Source organism: Mastigoproctus giganteus, chromosome 1, assembly GCF_048544385.1.
Source record: "Mastigoproctus giganteus isolate SK-2022 chromosome 1, ASM4854438v1, whole genome shotgun sequence".
In the NCBI taxonomy this organism is placed as follows: Eukaryota; Metazoa; Arthropoda; class Arachnida; order Uropygi; family Thelyphonidae; genus Mastigoproctus; species Mastigoproctus giganteus.
This window is the reverse complement of record NC_143575.1, coordinates 217,582,179-217,594,298: the sequence shown is the minus strand read 5'-3', so window position 1 is coordinate 217,594,298 and position 12,120 is coordinate 217,582,179. Positions and strand designations below refer to the sequence as shown.

Sequence of the window (12,120 nt, the reverse complement as noted above, 5' to 3'; positions counted from 1 at the left end):
CAGCCAAACAAATTTGCCATTTAATGTCTATATTCTTTTCCAGATGACCCATATATCTGTGTCTTTGATGATGGTTGAAGCAAAAGCAAGCCATGAATCCTGTTTTGCTTTCCGCCTAACTTTTGCTTTCTATCTTTTAAAAGCAATTAGGTTACTAGTGGTGGGATACTTGCAGAAATTATTCCATGCATGTTTTTTTCCCTGTTAGGCAATTAAACAATCTGTATTCCACCAGTGATTTCTGTGTTTTCGATATGGCTTGGATTTTTTAATGGAGGCCTTAGCTGCAGTCAGAATCTGATTGGTTATGTAAGTGTTTACATCATCAATATGTTGTCTTTGAACATAAAATCTGTATGAGTATTTGGGCAGAATAACCACCCCAGTTTGCCTTTTTAAACTGCCAAGTGGATCGTTGATCAGGATTTGGAGTTACCCCTGTTTGCAGTGAGCAATGGCGCCTCCGTAGCCAGGTGGGAAGGAGCAGCAGTGCGTAGCACACGCTTCTTGATTAAACCGGGGTTCGAGCCCGTCACCACCAAATACGGAGGATGCAGAAAGGTCAGGGAATGACCACCGCATATCCCGGAGCAATATGGCCTTAGTTGCTAATGCTCCTAAAAACCAAACAACAACAACAGCAGTGAGCAAATAATTGGAAAGTGATCACTGTTAAAGGAATCGGTTAATACCGACCATGTCATGATTAAAAATATGGATGGTGAACAAATTGACAAGTCTATTGCAGAAGCAGATCCGGTTGGTAGGTGGGTGTAGGTAGGAGATCCAGAATTTAATAAATTAAAATCATTATTATTCATGAATTCCTCCATCAATTTGCCTCTGTAGCAGACCCCCACAATGTATGGTGTCCATTAAAGTCACCAAGAAGACAAATTGGAGTTGGGATGTGCAATGGGGTTGTAAGTTCTGAAAGCAGAAGTGGTGCAGATGGCAGAATATAAATGGAAACAATGGCAAATGATGTACCAACTGCAATGCGAGCTGCCACAGCTTCTACGGTAGTTCTCAATTCGATTGGCCTGGATGGTATGTTAGCATTAACAAGAATAGCTACTCCTCCACGTGCAGGTGATTCTGAGTTCCTATCTCATCTGTACATGGTATAATTTGAAAATTTTGGTGAAACTTGAGGTGACAAGAATGTTTCCTGTAAGCATACTAATTGGAGTATTTTTGGCTTCGCTAGTTTTTTTTTTGGAGGATTATCTTTTTTACAGGTTGAAAGTGTAGATTTAAGCCAATTCACTAGAGAGGTGTTAGGCAGAACTGATTCATCTGTTTGAGTTGCAATAGAAGCAAAGTTGAGTGTGAGCTGCATAAGAACAACTACTAGGCATGGTGGATGTAACTTGTCTGCGTGCCTCAGGAAACGTTACTATTTTCTGTTTTGTATTTTTGAATCATAGCTCACAAGTTTTCAAAAAGGCTGGATGGCTTCCTTTGCAGTTTGGACAAACAGGGGTTTTTACTGAGCAATCTGCTTGAGTGTGATCGTCAGAGCTGCAGATGGGACATATAGCTTCACCTCTACATGCCTGCTGCAAATGACCATATTTCTGACATTTAAAGCAGCAAATGGATAGTAGTGACATGTGATGCAAGAAAGCAAGTGTATGAGCTTATGCAGCATCAGCCAAAAAAAAAAAAAAAAAAAAAAAAAATCACACCATTCCCTCCAAATGGCTGTCCAGTTCCTCAAATTTATTTAACCTATCAACTTCCACAACAACATATAGAAGTTTGTTCCAGCAATTAACCACCTGCTGGCTAAAGGCAATTTTCCGCACATCTATTCTACATCTGTCTTTTCTTAATTTGAATTTATGCCCCCTTAGGTTCGTAATATGAACAAGTGGAAGGATCCCATCAGAATTCAGCGTGCTCAACCCATTCAAGGCCTTATACACCTCAATCAGATCACCATGCAGGTGCCTAGTCTCCAGCCACTGCAATTTGCAAAACTTAAGCCTCTCTTGGTAAGAGGATCCCTTCAGTCCCCTAACCAATCTTGTTGCCCTTCTCTGTACATGCTCAAGCAAATCTACATCCTTCCTAAAATGAGGCCTCCAGACCTGTACGCAGTACTCAAAGCGTGGCCTGACCATTGCCTTATACAGAGGGACAATCACCTCCTTTTCCCTGCTAGCAAAATTCCTATATATCATTGACAAAACCCCATGACCTGCCCTGGCAGCCTGTCTGCACTGCTCAGAAAACTTCATATCTGACTGCACAATTATTCCCAGGTATTTTTCATTTTCTACCACCTTAAGTGTAGTACCACACAGTTGGTACGTTTCTCTGGGGTTACTTCTACCCATATGCAGTACTTTGCATTTGTCAAGGTTAACATCAGTTGACACTTCTTAGCCCATCTGCCCAAATTATCTAGATCCTGTTGCAGTAGCACACTTCCATTACTGTCATTAACAACCCTGCTAACCTTTGTATCATCTGTAAACTTCGACACTAAGCCTGATATACCTTCATCAATATCATTGATAAATATACAAAACAACTGTGGACCCAACACCGAACACTGTGGGGCTCTACTAATAACATTAGTCCACAAAGAGCGGCACCCATTACCACCCTCTGTCTCCTCCCACTCAACCATCCTTTTATCCATCGTAGCAACTTACCCTTAATACCGTTCTGCTTCAATTTGAACAATAGTCTTCCATGTGCAACAGTGTCAAAAGCTTTGCTGAAATCCAAATATATGATATCAAAATTATTTTTTGCATCCAGTTCCTTTGTAACCACATCATAATATCCTATCAAATTTGTCAGACAAGACTTTGCCACCCGCTGGCTAAAGGCAAAAATCTACACATCTATTCTACATCTGTTTTTCCTCAATTTGAATTTATGCCACCTTAGGTTCGTAATCTGAACAAGTGGAAGAATCCCATCAGAATTCAGTGTGCTCAACCCATTCAAAGCCTTATACACCTCAATCAGATCATCTCGCAGGTGCCTAGTCTCCAGTCGCTGCAATTTGCGGAACTTAAGCCTCTCTTGGTAAGAGGATCCCTTCATTCCCCTCACCAATCTTGTTGACCTTCTCTGTACACACTCAAGCAAATCTATTCAGAATGTAAGGTTGAATCCTACAATTTAGATAGCTGGCTTTAATTGACAATGGTAAATCTGGAGTGCTGAATGTCAGTATGATGGATCTAGTTGGATTGAGATTTCCATTTTTTTTTCGTCATAATTCTTTTCTCATTTATTATTTTTTGACTGCTGAGTTCCTGGAGTAGTTCTTTAGACACTGTAATTAGGTCCCACTCACTGATGACACCTTTTGATGAATTTAAGGTTTTGTGGGGAGTAATTGTTACTGTCAACCCAGCAAATGTGTTGTCTTTAACAGCCACTCAGATTGTTTAGAGGTGGCTGTTTCAATCAGGTCACCAGATAGCAGTCTTTTCACCATTTTTGGTGATCCAGCAATAGATTCCAAAGTTTTATGGATTAAGAATGGCGATAACTTGCTCACAGGTTGGGTGGATAGTGAACGTATCATCAGGAAATTTGGTATATCGTGATGACAATATGCTTCTATTCGAAGTCTTTTGGGTTGATTGGATTCATGGTCTACGTCTGAGGGTTCTGATCTTGAGCTTGATGGCTCTATAGATGGATATTATTTGTATCCATGTTGGCTCCTTTTGGCCCTGGAGGTTTATTTTTAACACCCAGGTTACTGGCTCCGCCATGGGGAGGCCAGAGCAGTGCTGCTTAGTGGTCAAGCATAGAGGTTCGTATAGTTAGTAAGAGTACTAAATTAAAGAAAAAGCTACTTTCCTTTTTCTGGGCTCACTTCTTAGTGCTTTTAAGGAAGTAGAGCAACGTAACATAAAAGTTGATTGAGTAAGAGAGAAAAACAATGAAAACTCAGCTGCAGTAGAGAAAAACTCTCTTTAAATGCACGAGAATCACTTGGCCACGGAAAATGCTTGGCACATGGGGCCATAGCACGTGGTAGGTATAAAGAAACCAAGTTGTGTAAAACCACGGAAGCCGGGTTAATAGAGTATGTAATGCTGGTGTATATTTCATGGCTGACCTGATGAGGCAGAGAAATGATAAGTAGTAAAAATTACTAAAAACCAAAGACAAATGATGACCTTCAAGGCTGAAATGAGTTGGAACAGAGGGTCAGGAATCATACTTACTGTATACCCATGCCGGAGTTGTGGAGACAAAGCGCAACAGTGTTCAAAGCTTTCATGCTCACATCAGTGACTATACATGCTCACATCAGTAACTATACATGCTCACATAAGTGACTATATAGTATGTGAAAGTGACTCAGGCGTTGGAATGTAGTATGACGTATGGGGTTGACAGAGAAATTAAACACGATGAAGCAGCAAGTTCCAGGATAGGGGAGAAGGAATAACTGTCAAAATAGCGTAAAAAAAATCTGAATTTTGTATAAGGCGAAAACAGCATATACAGCATCTTGATATTGCTTTCAAAACCTAATCGTGCACAAGAAATAAAAGGTAGGTTCTGGGACTGTGCTTAGCCCCAGGGGCTCACATCTGGTGAGTATGGGCTTGGCACACCCAGGATCCTGAGCTGGATATCATCATTCTTCTCTTTCTTGGTGATTCCCTTTTATTTCTGTCTGTCTCTCTCTCTTTCTCTCTCTCTCAGGGGTAACTTAGAAATATTTTTTTTGGCTGGTGCAGCAAAAGCCTCAGGCTTCCTTGCACTATACACTAATAATAATAACAATAATGTGTTTGTCAGTAATGTTAATAACGATGAAGGAGGACCATTATAATACCATTTAAGGATTATTACCTTTATAAGCATATTAATGATGATAATAATAAAAATAATTTCAATTAATTCAACTGACTACCAAAGGAGTATTTTTCGTTACTTTTAATTAATTTATTAATTTAAATTTATTTTTTTATTATCAACATTACTATGCTTATAAAGGTAATACAGGTAGTCGTCGACTTATGACCATGTTAGGTTCCGACCGACCGGTTGTAAAGCGGCCTGACCGTAAGTCGGACCAGTTTAGGTAAATCAGACACTGTGTACAACATAATTGGTTTACTATTTACAAAAATAAAAAATGCAAAAAAGATATCAAATGCTGTATAAAACCTAAAAAATATTATATCTTAAAGAACTAAACAAAACATGTAGAAAATAGATAAGAAATATTTTACTGACCACTCGTGCTTCGCTGCGGGTCATCAATGCCGCCACTTGATGTAGTGCGAGTTATTTTTCTCATAAACATGTTGATTTTTGTCTGAATTGTTTGTTTCCTTTTCTGCTTGTAAATTTCATTTGGCCGAAAAGCATCTTGTACCATTCGTTCAATCCCTGCAAATTGTTCGATGTTTGGGTCCATTTCCTCAAAATATGTAAGAAGTTTATTTAGTAGAGAAAAACCTTCAGATAACCCTCTAGTGGTGAATTTTCTTTCTGGTTCATCCTCATATTCATTTTTCTCTTCTTCAATCCTTTCTTCTTCCAAAGCTATAAGTTCTTCATTTGTAAGTTCTCCAGATTCTTGTTCTAGCAGCTCCTCAACATCCTCCACTTCAATCTCTAAAGAAAGTCCATTTGCCAGTGTTACAATATTTTCCGTAACCATTTCAAGTTCATGTTCACTATCCAATTCATCGACGGTATTAACAAAATGCTGGACACAGTTTTTCCAGATTCCATTCATGCATTTCTTTGTCACAGCCTCCCATGCAGCTGCAATGTTTTTGATGCATTTATAAATATTGTACTGTTTCCAAAACTCTCACAAAAATTGTTCTGGGTCGGCGTCTGTTGTGGCTATAGCTTGGGCGAAATTGGTTCGAAGATAGTGCGCCTTAAATGTGGAAATCGCCCCCTGGTCCATAGGCTGAATGAGTGGAGTTGTATTTGGCGGCAAATAAACAACTTTTACATCTGGATGGAGGTGGTCTAGGTGAGGTGGATGGCCAGGTGCATTATCTAAGATCAATACAATTTTGAAAGGAATTTCTTTCTCAAAGCAATATTCACGAACTTGAGGTACAAAACAATTTAAAAACCAGTCTTCAAACAATGTTTGAGTGATCCAGGCTTTTCAGTTTGAATGGAAGTATACAGGCAGAGTGTGCTTGTTTACGTTCTTGAATCCACAGGGATTTTCAGAATGATAAATTAAAAAAAGGCTTCAGTTTAAAACCTGCGATGTTCCCGCCAAGGAGTAAAGTCAGCCTGTCTTTAAGTGCCTTAAAACCAGGCATGCTTTTGGCTTCTTGGTGAATGTAAGTGTGTTCTGGCATCCTTTTCCACAACAATCCAGTCTCATCCACGTTGAAAAGCTGCTCTGGTTGATACCCTTCTTCCGTAATTATTTCATTCAGACTTTTAACAAACTCTTGAGCTCCTTCCACATCTGCACTTGCTGATTATCCAGTGACTCGAACCCTATGAAGGTTGAATCTTCTTTTGAATCTTTTGAACCACCCTGTACTTGCTATAAATGTCTGAGTGTAATCTTTTCCGGCACGTTTCTTCAGAATCTGAAAGAGGCTTCTAGCCTTCAACTGCACTGTAAGAAGGCTTAAGGGTGTTCGCTTCTGTATCCGATCTTCCATCCAAAGAAACAATAATTTTTCCATTTCATGGATGGGCCCTGTATGTTGTTTCGTTATCACTGTTGCTCGCATGGGTGCCAAAACTTTAACAACTTCACGAATCCTTTCTTTGTCTTTCAAAATCGTTGACATTGTAGAATGAGATAACTTAAAATCACGTGCAATTGCGTTCACCTTCTTTCTGCTGCTTGATCACTTTCAATTTTGTGTCTAAATCAATGGCCTTTCTTTTTTTCTTGACAGGTCTAGGAGTAGACAAAGGCACTTTCCTCTTGGTTGACATGTTTAGGGGTTTTAAAAAAATGCTAATTGTAACACAAATATAACTGAACCAAAAATAGTGAATGTAATGTTTGACTGTGATGGCAAAGCTGACTAAACGGATTAAAACTAGCTTATTCACGCCAAACACATGTTACTGGGCAGTGGGCTGATGCTACACGCATAACCGTTCCCATTAGGCTTCGGGGACCACACGGATAGGGCATGTGAGTATAGTAGAAAAATCTGAGAAATCAGTTGTGGCTATAGCTTGGGCGAAATTGGTTCGAAGATGGTGCGCCTTAAATGTGGAAATCACCCCCTGGTCCATAGGCTGAATGAGTGGAGTTGTATTTGGCGGCAAATAAACAACTTTTACATCTGGATAGAGGTGGTCTAGGTGAGGTGGATGGCATTAAGAGAGGGTTGACGTGCGTATAGCATTCTTCCTAGTAACAATCTTGTATGTATGCTCAGTTCAGACTGAAACGCGGTGCGAGATGCAGTAGCAGTTGTAAGTCGATCAGTTGTGAAGCGCATAGGTCGTAATGGGAGGAAACTGAATGAGAGGTGTTGAGCATTACTGTACAGCATACATTCAACAAGTATAGGCTCTACTGTGAGTGGCAATGTGTACATTGTGGTGTATCATTTTCAATAAGAAGAAAAATGTGAGTAAGCTGAGTATGGTGATTTGGATTCCAGCTAGGATTACTTCCTCCTGTTTGCTTACTACATGAAGCTGGAAGCCATAATCGTGGTCCACATTTAATTTGAAAGAGCTTATTATTTGTTTGACCTTGCTATAGAGGTGTCTACTGTTCCTTACAAATTCTTTGTGTATGTGATCTGTTGTCAAAAAATAGTACCTAATAAAGTGTTGAGGCTGTGCCGAAATGATGTTTGGCAGCATGATTCACCCATTCATTTCCTGGTATGCAGCAAAAGATAACTATTTGCTGGTGTTCTTGGCCAGCATCAGCTTAGTTTTAATGTGCTTTATTAAAGAATAGGTACGTGAAGAGGTATTCTGTAAGGCTGACAGTGCACTTTGGGAGTCCATATAGCATTAGCATTAGTAGAGGCATTTGATGCAAGAAAGCAAGCTTATGCAGCATCAGCCAAAAAAAAAAAACCCACTTCCACTTCACCCCTCTGTTCGTTCAAAATACCTGTCCAGCTGAGCCTTAAACTTATTTAGGCTATCAACCTCCAACCACAAGGGATGGAAGTCTGTTCCACCAACCAACCACCCGCTGGCTAAAGGCAAATTTCCGCACGTCTATCCTAGATCTGTCTTTCCTCAATTTGAATTTATGCCCTCTCAGGTGATTTTTCTGAGCTAGAGGAAGAATCCCATCAGCATTGAGCATGCTTAAACCATTCAAGGCTTTATACACCTCTATCAGATCACCTCGCTGGTGCCTAGTCTCCAGACACTGTAATTTGCAAAACTTAAGCCTTTCTTCGTAAGAGCACCCCTTTGTTCCATTCACTAATCTTGTTGCCCTTCTCTGTACTCGTTCCAGCAGCTCTACATCCTTCTTGAAATGAGGCCTCCAGACCTGTATACAGTACTCTAGGTGTGGCCTGACCATTGCCTTATACAATGGAATAATCACCTCCTTATCCCTGCTGGAAAAATTCCTGTATATCATTGACAATACTCCATGAGCTACTCTTGCAGCCCGTCTGCAGTGCTCAGAGAACTTCATATCTGCCTGCACAACCACCCCCAAGTCCCTTTCATTCTCTACCACTGTCAGTGTAGTACCACAAAGTTGATACGTTGCTCTGGGGTTGCTGTTTCCCATGTGTAGTACTTTACATTTGTCAATGTTAAACTTCATTTGCCACCTCTCAGCCCATCTGCTCAACCTTTCCAGATCCTGTTGCAGCAGCATAGTGTCAGTAGTGTACTTGACAACCCTGCCAACCTTTGTATCTTCTGCAAACTTGGACATTAAGCTTGATATACCATCATCAATATCATTTATAAATACAGAAAACAATAATGGACCCAACACTGAGCCCTGAGGGACTCCACTAATAACATTAGTCCACGATGAGCAGTGTCCATTGATTACCACTCTCTGTCTTCTCCCCCTCAACCACCCCTTTATCCATAGCAGCAATTTGCCTCCAATGTCACACTGGTGTCAGCAGTCTGTGTAGCAGTCTTCCATGTGCAACAGTATCAAAAGCCTTTCTAAGATCCAAGTATATAATATCAAAGTTATTCCCTGCATCCAGTTCTTTTGTGACTGCATCATAGTATCCAATCAAGTTGGTCAGGCAAGACTTCCCCTTAACAAAACCATGCTGTGTCTGAGCTATAACTGAAGTCTTGTCTAAATGATCCTGCAGTGCTTCTTTAACCAGTGCCTCCATTAATTTTCCTGGAACAGAAGTTAAGCTCACAGGTCTATAATTACTTGTGTCAGCCTTTGATCCTCCTTTGTGAATTGGGGTCACATTTGCACATTTCCAGTCTATGGGTACCTCCCCTGAGTCCAAGGAAGCTCTCATAATTATGGCTAAGGGTTTGCTTACTTCCTTTGCTGCCTCCTTTAATATAACTGGATAGATCCCATCCACCCCAGGTGCCTTTCTTGTGTTTATCTTCAACAGTTTCTCCTCCACTTTACTCCCAGTTATTTCAAGATTCTGTAGCTTACTGCTAGAGTTGAATACACCTCTGGCATTCCCCTTGCTGAATAACTCCTCATGTGTGAATGTCGATGCAAAATATTCATTTAGTTTGTTAGCTACCTGAGCAGGATCATCAACAGTTGACCCATCAATATCAAGTGGACCAATCTGATTCATCCCCTTCCTTCTAGAGTTTACATAAGTAAAGAACTCTTTGCTGTTTTTCTTTGCATCCCTTGCCAAGGATTTCTCGTAATCTGCCTTCGCCTGCCTAACCTCCTTTGTAACTTGGTTGCATATATATTATACTCTTTTGGATCAACAGATAGAGGATATTTTCTTCAGCAGTGTAACTAATGCATTCAGTGGGAAGTGATAACAGAGAAACTTTTATAAGGGAAGATGGCCACTGCACTCACTCCATGATCAGACTTTGACCCATCAACATAAATTTTTCAAAATGCAGATAATTTTGTATGTGAAAAATGTGGAGTTGTTGTATGTTTAAATTTGCAAGAGAATGTTTTCCCCAGTTTTGGATATAATCGTCACATGAAGGGGTAACACTAAACTACAGAGGATCTGAACTGATTGGATCTTGGAGGACTTTGTCAAGATGTATATTCCAGGATCTATTAGTGCCTGCAGTCTGACACCAGTAGGCCTCATTGCCCTGGGTTTATTTCTATAGTACATTGTAAACTGTGGATCATTAAGTATTGTTTAAATGGGATGGGTAGGCAGGCATAGTTCAATAATAACATCTAATAACCAAAAAGTTGCATAGTTCAATAATAACATCTTTCTCCTAATACTCAGTGGAGGTTTATGGGCCTCAATATCCAGGCTTTCTACTGGAGATATTCTGTAAGCACCTATGACAACCCTGAGGGAAGAATGTCAAATAAGGGTAAGACATGCTAGCATGCTCTCCTTAGAATCATACATTGGAACACTGTAGTCCAGGCAAGATCTGATTAGAGTGTTATACAGGTGAAGTAAGGTATAATGATCTGCACCTCCGATGCTGTAGTGGAAATGATTCGGAGACAACATTCATTTTCTTTTGGCAAGCAGTCTGAAAAAGCTGTTCAATGTGTTGCAAGAAGTTTAACTTATAGTCAAAAATTAGACCAAAGAGATGGATTCTATTCATGATTGAGATAAGATGGTCTGGTTTATATTTATACATTTTTATTATAATGAACTTTTAGTTTTTAATTCTATATTTAATTTTTGTTATGTTTGAGAGAAATTGATTTAATTTTAAAGAATTTTTATTTGGCTATTATAATAATTCAAACATTCTGTGATTTTTTTATTTTATTATTTTATTTTTTATTTATGAAATTTCTAGATTTTATTGTTTATTATACTATTTGATTTTACCGGACTAATGAAATCTGTGAATGCCAAAGCTGCAAACAGAAAAGGGATTCTTGCATGTATTGTTTATTTGGAAACAAATGAACAATATATGCGCCTTGTTTTAAATGTTTACATAGGAATTAATTAGCTATTATCAAAAGAAAAAATATAACATAAAAGCTTGTTAACTTAGCTCTTGACTTTCATCTTACTTCTAGTCTTGAATGTGTTGTCTGTTCCAATTCAAGCTTTGACTCTGAGTCTCTAATTTTTGCTTCTAATCTATGTACTTTATGAATGTCCTCTGTATGTCCTGTCAGTTGTTCTACCTTACCAGATAAGTCTGTCACCTAAAAATGAAATATAAATTTATTATATAGGGAAGAATTTCATATTTTTCATAATGACGAACATCATTTATCAAGAAAACACAATACTGGATTTGTGATGTTTCTATTTACAATATTTTTCTACAAAGGAGCATCGATATTTTATAGCACAGTTTTCAATATGAATTGTTAATTTTCACTATAATGACATAAGAAAATAAATTGGTCAACTACTGAGTGCCAGACACTCAGAATGAAGGGTCCGTAGTCATGAATGGTTGTTAGTAGAGTGCTTTATGGTAACTAAAAAAAGTTGCTAGTAACCCAGCTTGGCCTAAAACTGAGGAACTAACGAAAATGTTGTCTATTTGATTCTTTACAGTTGTTGTGAATGAAAGGGTGGAGAAGCAACCCCGATTTCTTCCTGGAGAAGCGATTAAAGTCTTGGGGGAGAAGTGACTGGCAGGTGAGGGCCATGCATGACTCCACGCAGGCACCTCCCCACCACTGCAACACTAGCTCTCTGAGTACCTCCTTGCCGGGACAACTCCAGCTTTGAAAATTGTTAAAAATACTTCTTGTCGCAAAATTTATAAGTGACCTTTATAGAATTATTAACTAACTATTTAGCAACCCTTTTGTCACCAAAAGGAGAGTTACTTAATACAAAGAAGCGTGCTATCAAAGTGGAATAAAAAATTGTTTTTTTTTTAATTTTAACACAAAAAAGTAAATGATAGATTTCAATCAGAATGGTTTTCCCTTGATAAGCATTGAATAACGTATAGCTAATGTGATTTTTAAATTTTTAGCTCCATTATCGACGGAAATAGAGGGGGGGGGACACGAAAACTACTCACATT

At 39.0% G+C, this 12,120-nt stretch overlaps 1 protein-coding gene across 1 annotated transcript in view; it reads right to left on the bottom strand.

The window, feature by feature from the left end:
- The window catches only part of Mhcl (Myosin heavy chain-like), a 938,273-nt gene that overhangs the window by 109,180 nt on the left and 816,973 nt on the right, over positions 1–12,120 (bottom strand). The window contains exon 32 of the mRNA XM_090376088.1: positions 11,141–11,278. Coding sequence (XP_090232214.1) covers positions 11,141–11,278 — 138 coding nt within the window. The remainder of the gene's footprint in view (positions 1–11,140; positions 11,279–12,120) is intronic.